Here is a 24034-nt window from a genome sequence, read left to right as displayed (position 1 = left end):
ACCTCCAAGGAGGAAAAACTTAGCATGAAAGACCCACAGGTTAGATTATATATTCTTCTCTAAATCATAAGTACAATACTTAGCTTGAATTTGATCTTCACATATCAGATCTGTCCCTTTGCATGCTTCAAAACTGCATCAAAATACACTATGTCCTCTTGGACAATTTCGCACAAGTCTGGATAAGTTCGCACCCTTCCTTAAAAATTCACACCTTAGCAGCAGAGCTAAATTCGCTTTTGCTTGAGATTGAATTGATGATTTTGACTTGAGAAATGTCCTTTATTTATATGCGTTTTTAACCTTTATTTCAAGTCAGCCTCCTTTAGGTTTTGGTGCCAAATTTATAATGGCGTGAGTGTTTTAGGATAGCTTGAGAGATAGGGCTGGGCCTAGACTTGGGGTCACGTTACCCTTTAGGGCCCAGACCTAAAAGGGTTCGGATGTTGCCTTAAGGCAATCCGAACCCTATAAAGCCCTAGTTATAAACAACACTCCCTCTTAACTAGGGAAGAGGAGAATACATAATCTGAACCTTTAGAGTTCCATCTAGCACACAAGCATAGAATGGATCTAGCACACAAACATAGAATTACATCTTCCACCTAGCACACAAGCATAGGATGGTTCTAGCACACAAGCATAGAAAGTGTAGTACACAAGTGGGTCTTTACATAATTACAATCATCCATCTAGCACACAAGCATAGATTGGACATAATTCACTCTTGCACACAAGCAAAGGATGATTCATAGTGCTGCAGATAGAGTCACTGAGATTGCAGCTCCCTCTCAATCAGGGTCTCGTTTTTCACAACACCAAGCCTGTCTCTGAAGTATTCGAACTTCACTCTGGATAAAGGTTTGGTAAGGATGTCCGCAATCTGTTCATCTGTGCTAATGTACTTTACACCTCTTTGCACCATGTCCCAAATAAAATGATAGTGTGTTTCCACATGTTTGGACCGATCATGGAATACAGGATTTACTGACATCTTTATACAACTTTGATTATCACAATGAATGGTGGTAGGATTACTAGCTTGACCAAATAATCCAACAAGGAGCTTACGAAGCCACACTGCTTCTCTGGATGCAACAGATGCGGCAATGTACTCAGCTTCTGCAGTGCTTAATGCTACCGAAGATTTCTTTCTACATGCCCAAGAGATCATTGCAGAGCCCAAGTTGAAGCAGATACCTGAAGTACTTTTCCTGTCCTTGACACTTTCTACCCAATCTGAATCTGAGTAGCCTTCCAAGAGGATTGAGGTATTAAGTGAATACTTCAGCCCATAACCAATCGTGCCACGCAGGTATCTTAGAATGTGCTTGGCAGCAACCAGGTGAACAAGTTTAGGTAAGCTCACGAAATGACTGAGAGCATTCACAACATAGCAGATATCTGGCCTAGTATTGACTAGGTACATCAGGGAGCCAATCAACTGCCTATACTCAGAGGGATCTGCAAAATCAGAGTTAGCTGCCGGAACACATAACTTCTTTAAGTTAGATTCCATAGGGGTATGCATACGTTTACAATCTAACATTCTAAACCTTTTCAAAATATCAATAGTATATTTTCCTTGACTTAAAAAAATTTCATTAGCTCTTTGCCATACTTCTAACCCTAGGAAGTAATGCATTAGACCTAAGTCCTTCATTTCAAATTCTGAGGCTAATTCCTTTTTACATCTTATGATTAATTTACTTTCACTAGTGAGAAATAATTCATCCACATACAAAACTAAAATAAGCATCTCATCATTATAAACTTTCAAGTAAATGTTAGCATCAGCATCATTCTTGGAAAATCCTAAACTTAGTAAGTACTTATCAATTCTTTCATACCAAGCACGAGGAGCCTGTTTGAGCCCATATAAGGCTTTCTTCAACCTGCAAACATGAGAATCTCTTTTATGGATTACATAACCTTCTGGTTGCTCAATATAGACTTCCTCCTCAATGACACCATTAAGGAAGGCTGTCTTAACGTCCATTTGATGCAGCTCCCAACCTTTGGCTGCAGCAATAGCTATTATAGACCTAATAGAAGTATATCTAGCAACAGGGGCAAAGGTTTCTTCATAATCTATTCCTTCCTTTTGAGAAAAACCACGTGCTACAAACCTAGCTTTATATTTTTCCATACTACCATCAACATTATGTTTAATTTTAAACAACCATTTAGAGGAAACAACAGACTTACCTTTGGGTTTGGGTACAATGTCCCAGACATCATTCTTGATGATAGACCTATACTCTTCATCCATGGCTAATTTCCAAGCATGATGGGACATAGCTTCTTCGATATTGTGAGGTTCAGACTCAATTATATTGCACATCATAGAAATGTAGTTGGCGTGATTTTGGAAACTCTTGCTATTTCTAAAGGTTCCTCTGGGAGCAGCAAACCCTTCAGCATCTTGAATCGTGTTTCTAACCCAAAGTGGTCTCTTCTTGCAGACTACAATATCCCGAGGTATATCGGTAGAGTGCATGGGTTCTGATGGGTCATTCTGAACTTCTTGATTTGGAAGGTCAGTAGACTCCTCCTGTAACTCAGGGTTAGCATCAACTATTGAATCTTGATTTTCAATCACCATATCATTATCGTTGGTTAATGAACCTTTAGATCTTTTGAAAGCAATATCTTCTTCAAAAGTTACATCTCTACTTACCTCAACATACCTTTGACCTGGAATGTAGATCCTGAAGGCTTTGGAAGATTCACCGTATCCTACTAGGATGCCTTTCTTTCCAGATGGATCCAACTTGGTTCGTTTTTCTTTAGGCACATGAACATACACAGGGCTTCCGAATATCATTAGGTGACTGATGTCAGGTTTGATTCCTGAAAAGGCTTCTTCAGGTGTCACATCCTTTAGGACGCGATGAGGACATCTATTCTGAATATAAACTGCGGTTTTGGATGCTTCCGCCCATAGAAAAGGTTGCAAGTCTTGATCATGGATCATGGCTCTTGTAGCTTCAACAATGGTCCTGTTCTTTCTTTCAACAACTCCATTTTGCTGAGGATTGTAGGGAACACATAACTCCCTCTTAATTCCTACGTTAACACAAAAGTCATAGAAACTACCTGAGGTGTATTCACCTCCATTGTTAGACCTCAAACATTTAATTTGATTTCCTGTAGTATTTTCAACTAAGGCTTTGAATTCTTTAAATCTGTTTAGGACTTATTCAGACTCTTTAGATTTAAGAAAATAGATCCATGTTTTCCTAGAGAAATCATCTATGAAGATAACATAATATAGAAAACCACTAGGAGATGCTACAGACATAGGACCACATAAATTTGAATGAATAAGCTCTAACCTTTGCTTTTATGAAAAGGATTTTTTACATTCTTACCCATTGCACAACCTTTACAAGCATCATCATGAGATAAACTGAGTTTAGACATACCTTTGACCATTTTACCGAGAGTGGGAAGAGCTTGAAAGTGAAGATGACCCAATCTTCTATGCCATAGCTCACATGATTCAGGGGTCTCATGAATGAGAGCTTGAATTGGATTAGTTGCAAGCTTATATAAACTATCACATCTATTTCCAATAATACGAGCAGATTTGAAATTAGATTTCTTAGGCGAAGCGAGTACTTTCCCTTCATAAAATGCTATTTGCAAACCCTTATCTTCTAAGGCAGAAATGGAAATAAGATTTCTTTTAATACCAGGTACAAAGAGAATATCACAGAGTTGCAAGGAAATACCAGAATCTAGTTTTAAAGAGGTAGTGCCAGAACCTTTTACCGAGTATCGAGCATCATCACCGATTACTACATGAAGATTGGTGTCTTTTTCAATCAGATCTGAGAGATGCTCGTGAAATCCTGAGATGTGTCTGGAGGCACCACTGTCAAGTATCCACGTATTGCTGTCCGTAGGAACATTGTTGGATAGAGCAGAGATAAGAAGGTAATCTTCACTTTGTTCGGCAACTTCATTTAAATTGGCTTCCCTTTCCTTTGGGTCATTCTGACAATCTCTGGCATAGCGACCATACTTATCACATCTGAAGCAACGAATGTGAGAGGAATCTCTTGACTTTTTCCTTGGATCATAGGAGGAGGATCTAAAATCTTTGCTTCTCTTCTCTTTCTTCCAATGACCACCTTTCCTAGATTTAGTTAAGAGAACATGATTATCTTTGAGAGAGTTCTTGAGTTTTCCTCTTACCTCAATTCGAGATTCCTCTTCGATACAATCAGATTGAAGATGCTCAAAGTTGGGATGATCGGCTCTTCCACCAATGCTACGAATGAATGGTTCCCATTCATCAGGTAGACCATTTAATGCAATCATAGCAAGATCTTTATCTGAGATTTGGCAATCAAGAGTGCTTAGCTTGTCCTTTAGTTCATTGATCTTCATGAAGTAGGCTATGATTGAGTCTTCTTCTTTCATTTTCATGTGAAGAAGCTGCTGTCTTAGAGCAAGGGCCCTGCTGAGATTGTTGACTTCATACATCCCTTCCAAGTGTTTGATCATTTCTCTGGCAGATACAAACTTTGATATGACAGTGACAAGATGATTCTTGACGGACTCAATTATGATCCTTCTAGCCTCGAGGGAATCTTTCTTGAACAGTTTCAGCTCTTCAGCATATTCTGGAGGAGACAGCCTTTCTTCTTCTACAAATTTCAGTAGATCATTCTCTTCAAGGATCAATAGAATACGAACTTTCCAAGCAGCAAAATCAATGGCTCCCTCAAGTCTATCTTCAGCCTTCAAACCTGACATTTTTTTAATCTGAAAACAAACAACAGCTATATGCAACAATTGATTTGCTAAAATCAGAAGTTAGTGACACCTTAGCTCTGATACCATGTAATTTTATACCCTAGGTATGTTAATCAGATTTATATAATTGATTATGCCCTAGATTGTAATCAGATTTGCAGTATTTTAATAAGCCAACATTCAGTAAAATCAGAAATAAAAACAGTAGACAAACAAGCAAACCTCCAAGGAGGAAAAACTCAGCATGAAAGACCCACAGGTCAGATTATATATTCTCCTCTAAATCATAAGTACAATACTTAGCTTGAATCTGATCTTCACATATCAGATCTGTCCCTTTGCATGCTTCAAAACTGTATCAAAATACACTATGTCCTCTTGGACAATTTCGCACAAGTCTGGATAAGTTCACACCCTTCCTTGAAAATTCACACCTTAGCAGCAGAGCTAAATTCGCTTTTGATTGAGATTGAATTGATGATTTTGACTTGAGAAATGTCCTTTATTTATATGCGCTTTTAACCTTTATTTCAAGTCGGCCTCCTTTAGGTTTTGGTGCCAAATTTATAATGGCGTGAGTGTTTTAGGATAGCGTGAGAGATAGGGCTGGGCCTAGACTTGGGGTCACGTTACCCTTTAGGGCCCAGACCTAAAAGGGTTCGGATGCGATGTTGCCTTAAGGCAATCCGAACCCTATAAAGCCCTAGTTATAAACAACATGTAGAAAGATTTGATGATTTAAAAATTGTAATTGAAGATTTCGATTTTCAGAGTTTTTTTGGTGGTTTAGTTTAAGGGATGGTGGAATGGCAAATGCAGGTTCCTGGATATAATAAGGTGAGTGAAATAATTCATAAAAGTCTTTGGCTATAACATATAGCTGGTTGAATTAATTTGGAGTGTTGGTCGTGCTAAAAATAAACCATAAACTTAAGTAGATAAGGGTGTGGTGATTAATAGCAAATATCTGTTGAAAGAAATTTGTGACTATTAAATATTGTCTATAAATCTTATGCTGGGCACGTGGAGGGGAAATTCTCAGTTGTGTTTGAGGAATCACAGTCATTTGTTACCAGAAAGGGAGCCGTGCAGGTTCTAAATTGTGGAGAATGGTAACAGGGTTGGGTCTGGAAAGCTGCTTACGTTGTTGAAAGGGAAATGAACATCATGACAGGTAGAGGAGTGGATTTTTCGAGGTTGAATCAAGTTTGAGGAATCACAGTCATTTGTTACCAGAAAGGGAGCCGTGCAGGTTCTAAATTGTGGAGAATGGTAACAGGGTTGGGTCTGGAAAGCTGCTTACGTTGTTGAAAGGGAAATGAACATCATGACAGGTAGAGGAGTGGATTTTTCGAGGTTGAATCAAGGAAAAAATTAGCAAAAATTGTCTAATGCCACACACTGCTGTCATCCTACTCTGATTCCTATTATTTAATATCTGGTCGCTGCATTTCTGTGGTATTCTAAGTCTCAGCAGAGACATGGGACTGAACAGTGGTTAAAAGAGGTCACTTCTGTTGGTTAAGAGCTTTGAAGTGTTCTTTAAGCATTGGGAAGATCAGAATTCATTCAGCAGTGAGGGAATACACCTGAGAAAGAGACCAAACCAGTCAGTAGAGGGATGAGAATTGTGCATGAATTGACCAATGAGAGGCCAGAAATCAGTTTTTTTTGTTTTTGCTGACCTGGGATGTCCCTGCGACCCAACCTGCGGCTCCTTTGGGGTGAGTTGAGGCAAGACTAATCTATGAGGATGGTGGCAGCAGCTTGTAAGTTGCCACCATCGGGTGATCCGAGGTGGGAGTTGACCTCGAAACGTCATGGACCTAGACCAGATGCCCTCAACCAACCGTGCTACCCCTCTGGGCTCAGAAATCTGTTTGTTATTGAGCAATTGTAATGGAATACTTTTAATGCTAAATGTGCAAATTTATGTTTGCTGAAGTTCAAGTAAACTGTATATTTGTTATTACTGCAATTATTTCATCATACATTTGTCAAACATTACACTTCCACCCAAGAAAACTAGAACTTTTTGGTCTGACTCTGCATCAAACTTTTATATTGAACCAAGCAAATATATTCCAGCTCATTACACTTTTTGTGAAATTCCCACACAACTAACCCTAACTACCACACCCAATAATATAATACTAATATTATTTAACATTTTATTATTTCTAAGTTTACTAAAAATTTACTTATTAAACTACTAACTATACAATAGGTGTAATATAATTCCCAACAATGTCGATAACAACTAATTATGCCAACTTTTAATTCTTAAAATCTAGTTGGTATGAAGAGATGATATTTGATTGATGCCATTTCTTCTTAAGTTAATTATTGTGCATAGAAAGGTCCAAATTGCCCTAAAAGATCTTGCACAATTTCATTTCCTATGAGAGATAGATAACAGATGAATAATTTTATAGAATGTTAAATTTTACAATGTTTCATGAATTAATGCTAATGAAAACTGATTTACTTGTAGGAAGAAGAAATAAAGCTACCTCCAGTTATCGCCTTTGATGCAGGTAAGCATTGCCATCCATCCATTTATTTATTGAGTAAATAGTCAATGGTAATGCCCGTTTTATAGTTTGTTTTTTAACCCAAAATTCTGTTTACAATATCACTTTTAGTTTACAATGCCAGTATATTATATTCCATAGAGGAGGTCCACACTTTAATGCAGAACGGAGTGGGAATGTACATTGTTGAAGCACATGAGAGATTAATGGAAAAGAATCCACTTATGGACTCTACAAGGGGGGTTTCATCCACAACCATTGGTGACTTGCTTGGCAGTGACCTGAAGAACTACATTTATCATTACCTTTATTTTTGAAATATCATAAAATAAGGTTAACTTGTCATAGAATATCTCACTGGAAGTATAAGGTCCACATGTCACAAGAAATTTAGGACAATTTAGGAAAATTTTGTCCATTTTCACAATTCATGCCAACACAAACCTCCTAAAAACTTACACCCGAGGCTAAAATTATTCTTTAGTGAGTTTCATATCAATGTGATCTTGGTCTAGATCATTTAGAAGGCATAGTTGGACTTGCACTTGTCATCTTTTTTGTGTCATTTCTTCCTTGGAAAGTGCACTAGCTAGAGGATAAATTCTCATTAGAACCAGCATTTTGAAGGATCTATATAGCAAATGTGTCCGAGACCATTTAGAAATTATCTTAACATCTATACTGCTTGCACTCAACATGTTGAGGACAAAGATGATCTGGCATATTTGTTAGGTATATCCTTTAATCCTGCTGTTACAGCTGCTAACAATTTGAGACACACTCAATTATATCAGTAGCATGCAAGAATGTTCTGGCACTGAAACATACATTACTTTATGAGAAACTAAGGTCAACATGTAGGATCAGACATATGCATGCATAGAACCTTTTGAAGCCTATAAATCCCATTTTACCATTAATCTATCCTGTATAGCTACTAGAACTTTAGGTGTACTCCATGGTATGCCATCAATTGAGGTTTACCATAGAGCTGAAGTGTTATTCATTATGCATTGGCAATTAAGGTTCTTGATGGATACAATCTACAAATAGTTAATGTTTGTGAGAAGGTACGTTTTTTCACTGCATGGGCTGTAGTTGAGAAGTTCTCTATAGAATATATATTACTTATTTATATGATTTCTATGGATGGCTAATTGCGACAATTTGTTGGGGTCCAAAATAATGAGCTTGATTCCTAATAGGTAATGGCAATGAATGTGAGGAGTTGCCTATCCATAATGAATTTTTCAATGGCCATTCCTTGCAGGCCTGCTATAAATCCCTATTGAATGTGTTCCAGATATTGCTGTTTAGTTATTTATCCATACAGACATACGTGGAATACAAGCTGCAAGGAATGCTTTTTTATTTTAGTAGAAGTAAAAGTTGACCTTTCACAGTAGAAAACATTGTTTATTACCGATGAAGAAATTGTGTTGGAGACAAATGCTCTCATTGTTACTCTGTAGGTTATATTTTTAAAACAGCTTAGTTGATTGTCTTAAGTGGGTTGTTGCTTTTATGACAGTTTAACTTCATTGATAGTTGCCATTCATTCTAAGCTACTTTTGTTTTTGTTGTACAGAGAGATTGACTCATTATCTGCTCCATCCCAACTTTATCTTACTTCATATAAGGAACACAGTAAACATCACTTGCACTTTGCCTTCCATAGGGCCTATGTCTTACAAGTTGATGGGTGCTCATGACGAAAGCTGCTTTTTCGTCACTTTTGTTTTATGTGGGTTAACGATTGAAGTTGGCATGATGGATCTGCTGGTGTTATAATAATTAGTACAAGTGATTTTATTTTCTAGTATTGTGTTAATGGTTATGAAGATCGTTGATAGGTGTTGCCTTATTGCTTTTCCCATCATTGTCTATATTCATTTGATGGGACCACAGGGGGATCATCATGTTCATTTATTAATGTTTGTTGAATGGAAATTTTGATGCTGAATATCTGTAGAAATAAAGTAGAAGCAAATTGTTATCTATTAAGGTTTATTTCTACATATTACTAAAATGTTTCCTCTCTGTTTCACCATTGATTGAACAGTGTTCTACTTTTCAAGTTTTCAGCGATGTCATGTAAAGTGTTAAAAAGGATTTTTAGTATGACTTGAGCATGAGTACATTATTCTACATTCTTTTTTGACATGAATTAGCGCATAAGTACTTTTTTTCTAGATACTTACTTTCAGGGCTTACTTATCTGTACTGTGATCACACGTTATCTGTAACTTTCGATAATTTACTGTTGTTTTATGCATGTCATTGAAATATGTAGCTGAAATTCGTGAAAGAGATTGGTGCAATGTTGTTACCTGCCATTTGGATGATTCTTGTGCCTATACATGGCGTCTTCAGAACTTTGTAATTGGTGAACATATTTTGAGGCCATCGTGTGAGGTGCCAATGGCAGTAAAGGTATATTTTGTGCTTTCCTTTTGTTTTTAAGTTTTTAGTTCCTTTGAAATGGGTCAGAATTTTAATGCTTCAGCAGATGACTCAATTTGATCAGATAGGGACTTCTAGATGAGAATCTAGGCTTATATTTTTTATTTAATAACTATTATCGCAGGCTTGCAGTATTAGTACGTGTGGCAATTTTGCTGTGATTGGTACAGAGGGAGGGTGGATAGAGCGATTTAATCTCCAATCAGGTTTCAGTCGAGGCACCTATATTGATATTGGGGAGGAGGAACCTTGTGGACATCATGGAGCAGTAGTGGGTCTTGCCTGTGAAGCTACAAACTCCCTTTTGATAAGTGGAGGTTACAACGGAGATATTAAGGTCTCATTCAGTCTTCATCTTTTCTGTGATGTTGTAATGGTGGCTCATATATCTTGTGAATTAATTTCCTTTTTCGTGCTAGTTATTGCCAGACTTCTAGCTGCATGCATCTTGACAAAAGAAAATTGGATTAAGTCAACTAGCATATGTTCTATTTCAAGGGTTTGATAAAAAAAGAGAGGACATAATTGCAAAGTAAATAGCAGTAAGCACTGGAGTTTGGAAACTATTCTGGGTGACATGACTTGAGACAATCTATCTATGTGCATATACAAACTCAAATCTAATAGGCAATGAACTGCAATTAAAACATACATGCAAGAAAATATGAACTGTAATGCTAAAAGACAGCATACTTCGTTAGCATCTACAGGCCAGCAGGGTCACTGTAATGTTCCCTAACTCAGTTTGCCCTAAAATACCTAAATGAGGTATGGATTATATTTGGAAATGTGATTTGCTGACTTAACATCTTGATTTAGAATCTACAGTCAGATTAGTTATCAAAAGATAAACATATAATCCAACAAGTTACAAATAGAACTCCATTCATCATCCTAATAATCATAAGTACATGTGGGTTTCCTTTGAGGCTTTACCCAATGACTCATCCACACTATGAAGCCCACGGGAAGTCATACAAGGCGCCTTGAGCCTATCCCTCAAGTTCAGGGGCATGGAAGTACATCCATCATTTGGCCTCGTTAGGGGCATGGAAGTACATCCATCATTCGGCCTCCTAACTTAACTCAAATGGAACCTGGCTACTTGCTTTCCTTATATGCCCATATCTCCCCTCCATAATAGGACGGCAGATTGAATGAAGCTTTAAAGGAACCTTATCATAATTAACTATGCACATATATATTTTATTAATAATAGTATAAATATTAAATAATATCATTATGATGGACACAGCATAATAAAGAGTATATTTACATCATGCCCAGCTCTTGTGATTAACAAAGACTGCTGAATAGTCTTAATATTTCTCCAATCATATCTGTCTTTTATATCTGATTGTCATTTTATTCTTTGCTGTTTCCATTGACCATTACTTCACTACTTTCTCTTTTTATATCTTCTTGCCTCCATGAAGAAAGGCAACCACTAATGAGCATATGTGGCCAACAGCTTCCTAATACTTATCTTCCCAATTTTCCTTATTATTAGGATCAATGGGTTTAGGCCTTGTTTTATCTACATACTTAGTACATCCTTTTTGCCTTTAGATAAATTCTATATTGCTTGTTTCCATGGGGAGTAATTATATGGTGCTAGGAGAGGAAATTTAGGTTTATCCATTGTAAGAGCACAACTTAAAGAATTGAAAGCTAGAAGACACAAGCATAACAATGGCCCTCCTCTCATGCTGCCCCTATCAATTTACACAATGAAGAAACTTCCCCTGACAAGTAGAAGATGGTTATCTTTGCTGTTTCTGGATTTGATTGTGTATCACTTTTCTATCATCAACGTTTTGGATCACACTCTGTGATCCATCATCAGAATGAAAGAAAGTTACATGAGATGTGAAATGGTTAGTTGCAGACCCAGGAATCCAATAAATAGAAATGAGAGAGGAAGGGAAGAGAGAGAGAGGGGAGGAAGCTGGGGGTATGAGGAGAAAGAATAAGAAAACAATTAAACATTAAAACCAATAATAGGATAGTAAAATAGAGCATATTTATCTATCTAAAATATAAAAGCTAAAGAAGAAAAGAGGAAGGAGCCAACAATAAAATATACCATTAAAATAACACAAAAGCCTATAATATAAAGTGAACGAAGGGTTAAGAAAATAAAAGACGTTATAAAAAATGTAACAAATACTATAAGGCCACACACATAACAAATAAACAAGAATACTAATATATATAAAAGAGCAGAAATTATATAATATAAACCAACTAATAAGCAAGAGATATAAGCAAACAAAATTACAAATATAGAAAAATTAGGGCGCATGAAATAGAGGCTAGAAAAATATTAAAAGAGAATTATAAACAGCTAAGCATATTCTAAGAGAAAACAAAGCTAAATAAATTAAAAATAGGAACTAATAAGAGAGAAATATACGCTACTAACTATTGCAAAATATGGAAAACCTATGTCTAAGAATAACATAAATATAACAAGCCTATTTAATACCTAGAAATATAAGAACAAATAACCAACATCATAAACTATAACCATATGTTTATAATCCTATATAACATGTATAAACCTATGTATAAAACATATATGTCACACACATAAGTTTAAGTTATAAAAGTATCATAAACATAAAAGAAAAAGAAAATTAAAAAATTAAATAGTAAACATCTAAATGCAAATCCTCTATATATGAAAAAGATAAAAGACACTTATGAAATAAAAAGAAAAATTAAAATTAAAAATGTAGGTCAAGCAAGATAGGCTCCACAGCCTAAGTGGTGGCAGTCGGCCTTAAATGGGCCAGCCTCACAAACAAAAAATGGATATTTTTTATTTTTTCTCTTTATTTCTCGTTTTGTTCTGTTGATATTTTTTTTTAAATCCAAAAAATGCTGATGCCAAATTTAAGAAAAAAAAAGTAGAATTACAAATTTTAAATTGTTTTTTACATTTGTTTAGATCTGAAAATGAAAAAACAAACAATTCAGACCTTTACTGGTTATTTGTGATCTCAGGTAATGTGCTCAGGTACTAAATTTTCTTTTTTACCTTAAAAAATAGCGCTGAACATAGGCTTGTTTACCATTTATCCTTAATGATTTCTCTCTTTCAGATGCAATGGCATGATTAATTTTGGAGCAGCTTACTTCCTGCAAAAGTCAAAGAAAGCGCTCCCTCCAATTGGCTAACTTCAGGTTGCCTGATTTAGTCAAAATAATAGTCGATCCTAGCTAAAATTAGAATAGTTCCAACATTCACCAAATATTCAAAAATCTAAAATCTAATTACTTTGAGAAAAAAATTAGCTCTAGACATCATGGCTCTGATATCATGTTAGAATTTGTCATATACACAACAAATCTCTTCAAAACCTAATGCTTACAATTTATAAACAAATAACTAAACCAGGGAAATGAATAAAGAATTTTTATATTCAATATTATGGAGCATAATTAGAAAGAGTAATGTACAAATACATGTATACCTCTTGGATCCATGAATCAAAGAGATGACGTCCAAGGGGTAAGTATTTAACTATAAATGTCTCCTAATCAAGAGGGGAGTTATTCACCCTAACTAGCATGATAGATGGAACTTAATTCAACCTAGATAGACAAGTGTCAATCAGGTCCATAAATCAAGGTACAACTGATTGACACAACTACCTAAATGTGCTTAATGAGAGTGAGTAAATAAAATATAATTTTTCTAGCGTAGTGAACTAACATATACCTAGTCTACCAACAATATTTTATGAAAACACAAAGTTGGTTAGAAATTTGAAAATCAATACGTCATGCCATCAAATATTAGAGTTAATGATAAAGCTATCCACAATACAAATTTTACATAAAAAGCAACAACACAATTAGGTAGCCAAACTCTGTAATGTCCCCTTTTTCAATGCCCTAGTTTTTGCCCTAAAATTACAATTTTAGGTACAGTAAGAAATGGAATAGAGATATCATTTACCAATTAGTTCTTGATTGAGACCACTCGATCATGTTAGATATAAAATTGACCTTTCCTACTAGGGTTAGGGACATTATCTTAACCATCATTGTAAATTACATAATGTGCATGTGGATTCCCTTCAAGCTTAACCCAATGACCCATCCACATTATGAAGCCCATGGAAGATCACACAAGGCGCCTTGAGCCTATCCATCAAGTTCAGGGGCACGGAAGTACATCTGTCATTCGGCCTCCTAACTTAACTCGAATGGAACCCTGCTACTCGCTTTCCTTATATGCCCCTTCATAACAAAACAACAGATTGGATGAAGCTTTAAAGGAATCAATATATATATATATATATATATCTGATTGTCTTTCTATTCTCTGCTGTTCGATTCATCCTTTCTCCTTCCCTTTTCCAACTGAATGGTTTTCCCTTTAATACTTCATCATGTGCCATTAAGAATGGAGGTTTTGATTCTAAAGAGGGACAACTTCTCACCAAAGGTGACATCCCTTTGTTAATCGTCCTTAACAACCGAATGCTTATCGCTGCCTTATGCTTGTTTTAATTATCTATGCCTTCTGACTCGTGGTTTTAACATAAAGAGATTGCTGCCTTTATCCATAATGAGATTCGCTGCCTTTAACAATATTGATTGCTGCTTATTAAATAATGTAGTCGATGCACTAGCCTTCTGCAGTTACTGCCCTAATTCCTATCTATCACTGTATGCAGAATGATTGCTGCTCTGCAATAATGTAATGTATCCTTTGCATTTTGCCTGTTGTTTCCAAATTGCCCCCTGCCTCCGCCTTATATATGCCTTTTGTCTAGGGCTGGGGTATGAGTCGGCCCTCAAGTACATGTCAAGGCTAGGTCAGCCTTAATTTAAACTTCTATAATCTTTGTCTCATAAAAAACCTAGGTCGGCTTCCCAGGTCAGCCTCCTTTTGTCAGTTGATGGACTGTAATTATTTCTTATTTATCATTATCATATTTCTTCCTAGTCTGCTCTAGGCTTAGGGTAATGTTAGGTATTTATTAAACACTAGCCTTAGGTGGGGCATGACAAACTTTCAGCAAAGGAAGGTCTTCAACAAACCCATAACTACCTAGTGATCTTCAAAGAAGCAACAAAAATAACCATCCCTTGCTCCACATCTAGCATGTTATATTACAGCATCCATAATCATCTTTTCCCCAACCTCAATGCATCTATCCTTTCCTAACCCTACGTCCCTGCCGTGGTTCTCAATTTCAATGCTCAGCAAAGGACAAAGTCATCCCTCTAAACACAACATCTGGACATTTAGTCTTCTTTTGTGTCAATTAGGCTTGTCTCGAGGAAATAGCCTTTGCCACATCTGTACTTCTTCATGCATCTCCGTGGATACTACTCTTAGAAGCTCAATGCCATGCATGATTCGATGATAAACAGGGCTCATTCAAGGTGCCCTTCCATACATTTTGAATGTGATGTATCCCATGTCAAAGATGCAACCACTCCAAGTGTGGGAATTACAAGCACACAACTGATTTTTACTTATATAGCACAATGTCCATAACGCCTCAAATATTACATGTTAAGAATGAAAGTATTACCTCACTTTAGAAGCATACTAATGTCGACAAACATCTACCTTCAAGCAACATTTAATTCATATCTACCAACGTAACCTGGGTAAAAGGATTTCCAGCATGTGAAAAAGAAAGTTTGTCTGTGATAATCATGCTTTTCATCTTAAGTCTCATAAACAAGGTTAATCACTACCTAGAGAAATCATCCAATCCCTTCCATCATTTAGAAACTGTCAAAAAATCCTTTACTGCTGATTGAAAACACCAACCTGCCTCGCAACCACCCAAGACATAGCAGAAGACACATTTTAAAGTCTATTAAAAGAGATCACTCTACTGAAAATATGAAGCTGTCTCTCAAGCTGTTTAAAAGGATTAGCACAGAAATCCTTAAAAGTCTATAGTTTTAAATTTTTCTACAACAGCTTTTCTAAGCTGACAAAACTGCTGAGCTAGCGAAAGAGAAACTATCTGTTGTTATACAGCATAATGATCTGCTCCACAATCTTGAAAAATAATTGAATAAACAATCGGATAACTTTATTCAACTATAGAGCTGTTTAAATAGGCGATTACAAACAGTGATGTTTCTAAAAATAGAAGCCAAAAATAGAAAACTAAATAAAGCAAAAATTACACTAATGAGCATTAAAATACTAATTAAATATTCTAATAAATCTTTGCTGAATTTAATCAGAATATTCCATCTTTCTCATCCCACCACTTTGGCTGCCTATCAACAAAACTCTTTTCAAGCAGTCCTTAAACCTTTATCTGTCCACTCTAATATCACTCACCCCACCAGCCTTTCTCTCTTTAACTAACTGCTTTTATATCCCCACAATATTATAGCAAAGTGAGTTTCTCAGGTATATTGGATTCCCTACCAGCAGTGTTTAAAATGATATTTCCTTAGTTCTATAGATATGCCCCACAATGGCCAACCTTGCACCTTCCCCTCCCTACGCAGCATCGATATTTAATCGCCAAGTGTTGGTGATCCCCTAGTGTTTTGTACTGTTGGTTGTCTTCATCAATTTATCAATCAGTCTTTCTTCTTTCAGAAAAATGAAAACAATCAGAGTGAAATCCCACATGGGTGAATGGGAATGCTATTGTTACAGCACTCACAATTAACAGCAGAATGAAATTCCTCGATGATAATATTGGAGGCCACAGCTTCCAAACCCTAGTCATGATTAAAGGCATCAGTTCAATGGAAAGGCACATCACCTTACCTAGTGCAATCTTTTAGCAGCAAAACCATTGTATTAAGATGCTTGAATTTGTTGTCCATGGCAATATGAATGCACAGTTCCACTATTATGCATATCTCTTGATACTCAACACCATTACCTTGCTTGACTGATTGTGATGGTTCATATTCCCAAATTGCACCCCAGCCCTAACAAGATCCACTCAAATGGTCTGTTTTTGATCTGCTATGCTTAGACTAGTTTGTCTGCAGATGTGCTATGTTAAAATCTGCTTCCTCTTCCTTATTCCTGTGCTGTCCAGTTATCTCCTTGAATACAGCAACTTCTCCACATGTACCCCTTGGCCTTTGGTTTGGGCTTGGGCTTGGAGTATGTAATTTTTTTAGAACTTTTGTCTTGAACTTTTCCTTAAAAATGTAATATGGCTATGATGGAAAATAAGCAAGAGCTGAAGATCAATTAACGCTTCAAGCAAGGTGAATTATTAGAGATTAACAAGAACAATCCTTCTTGAGCTGAATATTCAATAAGTTGACAAGTACTACAGGACAAGGAACAATTCAATGATGGTCTGCCCATTACTACTGATGTCTTACACTATAACTACATTCTAATAAGATGCAGAATACCCAGTAACGAGTTGCCATTTAGGAGATTCATAAATATTATTATGACCAATGGCAAGTATCCAAGAATGATGGCAGACAAGTGCTTTGTCAAGTAACATGCAACAATATGGTCTTCCTATCAATGCGTATGCTTTTTCCAATGCTCATGTGTGATAAAAATAAAGCAGCAACCAAAGATTCCTCACTACAAACAAAATTTAGGGTTTTTCCAATTCAGGTGTGATTTTTGCAGACAAATAAGAGGCTGTTCCAGGACATAAACTTCCACAAACTACATTTCCCTCAGTATTGCTCAAAATTACGCTCAAAATTACGTTTTATTATATATTAAAGAATTATGTTGTACTGTATATTAAAAGAAGTGCTTTACAATGAACGTGCTAATTATCTAATAGATGAAGTTTTGCTTCAATTTGGGTGTTTTATGAAAAATTATCTACCCTCAAGCTAACACACTTTTCTTGAACTATCATTTTAAAAAGCAAATCCAAAATACCTTCTGCAAAAAGAAGCCTTTAGGGTTTGTACATGAAAATGATTACTTAAAATCTTTCTTGCCAAACCAGTTGCCTCTCAAAGATGCAAGAGAAACAACTGTATAACCATTGCTTGAAGACTTTCTCATGCAGTATTGAAGCATAATTGCCACACAAACACTGCCACTAGAACCAAAGCCTTGATATGGTGCACAGATTTAGTGCTGCACTTAATAAAGGACTTAACAATAATAAGCAACTAGGATTGAAGAAGTGACATACACAATGAAGAGACACCAAGGCATAGGGTGGGACCATTGGATCCTAATAGTTGCTTACATAATTCCCGTTTTTCGACAATTCATCAAATTTGGGATATTGAATTTCTTTAAATACACATCTAATTGGCAGACCATAGTCACTATTAAACAAAGCCACCACATTTTTATTTAATTGTCCAATGATACCACATGTTGGTAATCCAAGCCTCAAGGGCAGTCGATATGTACACGCACTAGCAATGTAACAGATCAATTTCAATACAATATGCTAGAGTATGTAGCATAGTGAGCAGAGACAAGAGAACCGAAGTGCATGAAACAACCCAGAACCAGTAACCAACCATTTGAAGAATTTCTATCAATGAAACTTTTCTTATGGTGTAAACAGTGTAAAATCTCAAATCTCAAAACACGTTATACAAAAATTTATCTCTAACAATTTAGCCTGAAACAGTTAAGTAGAAATATGTCAAGCTAATCATATTTATTAAGTAGAACTAGCTTGCAATCAGGACTTTCAGACATGGAATGACTATACACCTCTCAAATTACAAATCCAATGATAAAGTGATCGTTTAGAATTTGATGCAATCAAAATAGGTAGGTGCCATATAATTTTTATTCTGTAGATCAATAATAATGGTTTGTAATATATACTGGTGTTTACCCCGTGGGGAGTGTTATTAATATTGCATATCAACAGTCAGATGATAACCATAGGATAGAATAGTAACCAGAAACTCAGAGCAATGCTTTCATTAATGCCAAAATGTCTAGTACAATAATCATTCTCTGCATCCATGTATTCAACAACAAGTACAAGAGCATATATAAAGACACGGTCGAGGGCTGCAGTTACCACCCGTGGGGAACTGTCGTGCAACGGACAACTACCCTCAATGACACTAACATACTTAACCAACGTAGCTTAACAAGTAGTACAAAGCCCATTTTATGACCAACAACTGGTATTGTAATAGACACTAAGTATCACATCTTAATGTTCAGAAAGGTAACAAACGAAGCTTGATGGTGACGAAAACAATATTCAACTTAGGAGCTTAATTAGGATCCCAAACACTGTAATTCTCATTAAGGGAATGCAAATCTCAAGTTGTATCTGTGAAATCATTATTTGGCCAAGAAAAAGATTTTTCCCAGTGACCTGAGTTTTTGCTTTCTAAACAAGATGTTGAGCATCAGATAATCAAATAACTAAATAGTGTTGGGCAAGAAAAATATATTTTTATCCATAACCTGAGTGTCTGCTTCCTAAACAAGATGCTAGTATCAAATAGATTTGGAACCAAATAGTGAACTTAATAGGGTCTGTATCTAATTCTCTTGTATTTTCTACGTCTTCAAGTGTCACTATGTTTGCCTAGTCCATTGCTGCAGTTATTCTCAATAAGGATATGCTATACTGTTATTTCACTTTTCGCTGACTTACATGGAATTAAATCCAGTAGTTCTTTTTAATTCCCTAGAGCAAAATTGAAAATCCAAAGGTAAAAAGTGCAGATCCATTATGTGATTGAGATCATAATTATATTAAATCCTATTGCAAATCATGCTATATTTGTGAGATCAATGACTATACATGCACACGCCCATTTACCATTAGATTATATTCTGTTATGTAGCTTCATTTTTCAAATTCTGTTTTACTCACATTACTTTATTGTGCAGGTTTGGGATTTCAAGGGTCGTGATCTAAAGTTCAGATGGGAAGTTGGTGTCCCGTTAGTCAAGATAGTCTATCATGCTGGAAATGGTATTACATCATACTTTTTGCGCTGCCTTTATTTAGATTTGGTCAATTATTTATTCAATTTGTTGCTAATAATAGATGTAATGTGTTTGATTTGAAATGATTTTTTGTTGTTCTCAGGGCTTCTGGCTACTGCAGCAGATGATATGATTCTTCGTTTATTTGATGTTACGGCAGTGCGAATTGTGCGCAAATTTGTTGGGCACATGGATCGTGTTACCGATTTGTGCTTTAGTGAAGATGGGAAGTGGCTATTATCGTCCAGTATGGATGGAACTATAAGAATTTGGGATGTAATTTCATCAAGGCAACTTGATGCAATTCATCTTGATGCAGCTCCAACAGCTCTTTCTATATCACCAAATATGGATATGTTGGCAACTACACACGTTGACAGAAATGGCATCTATTTGTGGTAAATGTTCTATTCATTACCTTTATTTTATGCCAGGGAAAGTTTTGGCTAGTTGGTAGCAGGTAATGGCTGTTTAGAGACTTAAAGGAGGAAAGATTATATGAAAGTGAAGTCCTGAGCACTCTTGTTTGTTAGTAATTCTAAATCCTTTTATGGGGGCTTTGATATTCCAAATGGATGGGGCTTTAGCCCGTTTTTTCTAATGCCATTTTTTCAGAGAATGTCTTTCATTGAAAAAAAATAGAAATCTTTGGGCGAAAGTTTTTTTCATAGCAGATTTCAAGTTGTAAAAACTTAAAAAACAATTTCAAACATATGCTCAAAACTAAACCATCTATCCGTTCAGATTCAAGCATAACAGAAATTAATTCCCTGTATATATTAATTTTTCTATAGATAGTTAGCATGTGTAAACTATGTACTGTAAAAAAAATAGTAATCATCAATATTGAACTAGTGTCATTTTTCCAAGTCTATGTTGTAATGCACCTTGTATTAGAAGACAATGATAAGATAAGATTCACTTTTTCAGCGATATGAACAGAAGCTGAAATTTTGCACAAGATTAAACATTTAAGAAAGCTATTCCTAGAAGTTGTACGTTTTCTAGTTTGCCATGCAGATTATGACATTTGAAGGAAAATTACTTACATATAAATCAGTAGCATGAAATTGCAGTTTATAATCTAGGTCAATTGAATAAAGCAGTATTTTTGAAATTTAAAACTGCCAAACTTAAATAATTAAATTTAATTTTGTAAGTAATATTTCTTAGTTCCACCGAACTGTAAAATTTCATGAATGGGATATGAACTTCTAGATCTTTTTCCAGTTGTAGTGTCAAGATTTTACAGCTCCATTTTTTTGGAATGGGTCTTAAGACTAGATGACAGTAACATCCTGATTTCTCCTTCTACAGCTTCAAAAATGTCTGAAAAAAAAATCCATTAAAAGTAAACAAGAATATTCCTGCCTTCTGATGAATATATAACCAAGCATATGGCAGGTGTGACAAACAGGATCAAAAGTGTACCAAATAAAAAAATTCCTTCTTGTGAATAGCAGCCTCTACAGCTGATGCTGTTAAAAACTCAGCATTTAGCAGCCACCCTAGAGAGTAGAGACTGGGGCAGCCTTGGGCCAAACTGCTTGATATGTTTTCTAGTGCGATCTGTTATTGGTCCTCTTCATGTCAGTTCAATGCTTCCCTGTTTTCTGTCTGCTTTTCTATCTTTTGGATCTTACAAAGCTTAGGCTAGATCCTGGTTTTGGGCTTTATACATCTTAATGCTGCAAATTAATATATTAGACATTTTCAAAAGTAAAAAAAAAATTAAAAATTGGGTCGTCAATGGTAGTTGAGCAGCATTCTTGAATTGAGCTGAAAAGGAAAAGCTTTTTTTGCATATGAGCTAGCATGGTGACAAATTTTGTTTATTTTGCTTACCAATTTTGTATGCTTAATAATAAAATAAAAGGCTTACTGTAGAGACAATTGGCTAATTTTGTTCATCTTAGATTTCCCATATGGAGTTGCTACCTATGCAATTAAGATTGTAATTGTTTTCCAAATATTTTCAGGGCGAACCGTATGATGTATTCAGGTGCTGAAGATATTGAATCTTTCATTAGTGGGGAGCAAGTTGTGAAGGTTTCTATGCCAACTGTCTCGTCCAGAAAAGAATCTGAAGATACTGAAGAGAACATGCTTGTTAAAGACCAGGCTATCAAGAAGCTTGATATTTCAAATAGCCTGTTAGGAAATTCATGCTCAGCTCAACTTACACCTGGACTTGTGACTCTTGCAATGTTACCTAAGACTCAATGGCAAAGTCTTGTCAATCTAGACATCATAAAGGTACCTCATTATAATCTTTGTTTACCTTCTAATATTACATTTTTAATGGTGTTATGAGTCATGACTGTTGATAATTGTTTCATACCTTATTTGTGAAGTCAAATTCTTAATTTCCATTTGTCTTCCTTTTACAGATATTGTGAGCATTAAAATCTTAAAGGTTATTTATGCATCATAGAAAGCTTCTAATAGTGTTGTGCATTCATACTTTAGATTGAGCTTCTGAAATATGAACTTTAACACCTTCAGAATTTATGGAGTTTTTCTGAATTTTGCATCTCCCTTTTAAATTTTTATTAGCCCGACTTGTGATGGTTTAAAGGTCATGTATTCAAATTTCTGATGCCAGCTAACACCTGGTAAGTGTCTTTCTGAGGTTCAATTGTTGAAAAGGCAGGCTTGTGTTTGCGGAGCCTTATAAATAATATTTTTTTAATCATAATTTTCAGACCAGGCTGAGTATTTCTGTATTTATTTTGAAGTCTTCTATTTTTCATCCTGTGAATTGTTTGAAAGTTAATGTTGGAACTTGGAACTGGGAAGTGGGAAAAAGGACAAACTGTATCTTTTTGACCCAAGAATGCATTCTACTACTGTTGATAAAAATTAATTCATTATTGTAACTTGGAACTTGAAAGTGGGAAAACGGCATGCTGTATCTTTTTGATCCAACAATGCATTGCATTGCTGTTAATAATTCAAAGCTATTGGGGATTTATTTATGTAGCATTTTGATTAAAAGCCAACCATGCACATGAAATTTATATGCATTTGCACCTTCCATAAACTTGAGCATGATCTCCTCTGATGAACTTGTTTACAGATGCGAAACAAGCCTATTGAGCCACCTAAGAAGCCAGAGAAAGCTCCTTTCTTCTTGCAATCATTGTCTACACTTACTGGAGAAAGGATTTTTGTTCATAACTCTGTAAGTGACAGTGGTGATCAAAATGAGGCAGAAAATGTTAAAAGTGCTGCTCAAGCAAATAAAAATGAGGGATTTTCACCCTTTATGAATCTTCTATATTCTTGCATAGAAACTAAAGACTGTAAGTTGCCATCACGAAGAGTTTGTGATTTTACTATCTAGAAAATAATAGCTAAGGAAAAAAAAAATATAGTCCATGTAAAGATTACATTTATATCTCTCTTGATAATGAAGCTCCCATGTTGTTTGCAGTTGCATCAGTCACAGATTACTTGAAGAGCTTATCTCCCTCGGCAGTGGATTTGGAATTGCGCATGCTTCAAATTATTGATAATGAGAATGTAACAGAAACTGAGCATGCAGTAGAACTGAAAGGGATTGGGATGCTGCTAGATTACTTTGTAAATGAGGTCTTTTGCAATAATAATTTTGAGTTTGTACAGGCTTTGGTTCGGCTATTCTTAAAGGTGAGCATGGATACTTGATTTGATCAATTTTACAAAATATTGTTGTACATTTTTTTATGCTGGAAAGTTTTTCTTTGTAAGCATACCTGAAATCTGTAATGATCATATATCATCAGATACATGGTGAAACAATCCGACGGCAAATATTTTTACAAGAGAAGGCAAGGCAGTTGCTTGAGCTCCAAAGTTCTACATGGCAGAGATTAGATACAAGCTTCCAAAGCACAAGATGTATGATTACATTTCTTAGCAATTCACAATTTTGACAAATTATTTGTATTTAATTCAGTCTACAATGGGGAAGTTTTATTCTATTGTATCACTGATGCATCGATTCCCTTTTAATACGGAAAGATGTTCGTGTAAACACTGTGACCAAGATTCTACCTTTTTATCCATTCATGTAACCAGTCAGTGTAATTGATGGTTGTTTTAATAATATCAAAGAATCAAGTGCATGCCTCATCATTCTCTGAAGCATTTACAATGAGATAACCATTGGCAAGTTGTTTTCTAGCTCATTGAGTTCATAGCTTATTGATTTGATCTCTTCTTGATAAGTGGGAGAATAGTCATAAGCTTTTCTGTGCTTTAATATAACCCTTCGAATTAAAAGCGTAATTAGTTACAGGAGCTATGTTCCTTTAAATTGTATGCATATCACATACCAACTGAACTGCTCTTTTATCTTTTA

At 35.6% G+C, this 24034-nt stretch overlaps 1 protein-coding gene across 2 annotated transcripts in view; it reads left to right on the top strand.

The window, feature by feature from the left end:
- LOC131074804 (uncharacterized) overlaps nt 1-23808 on the top strand; it is a 57241-nt gene extending 33433 nt beyond the window's left edge. For both annotated transcript variants that reach the window (XM_058011485.2, XM_058011484.2), the window contains 9 exons: nt 7262-7304; nt 9595-9734; nt 9889-10101; nt 19591-19675; nt 19793-20087; nt 21669-21945; nt 22769-22994; nt 23126-23340; nt 23457-23808. In XM_058011485.2, the coding sequence (XP_057867468.1) occupies nt 7262-7304; nt 9595-9734; nt 9889-10101; nt 19591-19675; nt 19793-20087; nt 21669-21945; nt 22769-22994; nt 23126-23340; nt 23457-23606 (1644 nt within the window). In that variant the 3' untranslated portion in view covers nt 23607-23808. The remainder of the gene's footprint in view (nt 1-7261; nt 7305-9594; nt 9735-9888; nt 10102-19590; nt 19676-19792; nt 20088-21668; nt 21946-22768; nt 22995-23125; nt 23341-23456) is intronic.
- The last annotated feature ends 226 nt before the right edge of the window (nt 23809-24034 follow it).

This window comes from Cryptomeria japonica, chromosome 6, assembly GCF_030272615.1.
Source record: "Cryptomeria japonica chromosome 6, Sugi_1.0, whole genome shotgun sequence".
NCBI classification, from domain to species: domain Eukaryota; kingdom Viridiplantae; phylum Streptophyta; class Pinopsida; order Cupressales; family Cupressaceae; genus Cryptomeria; species Cryptomeria japonica.
The sequence above is the reverse complement of the archived record's forward strand: the minus strand, read 5'-3'. Positions and strand labels throughout refer to the sequence as shown.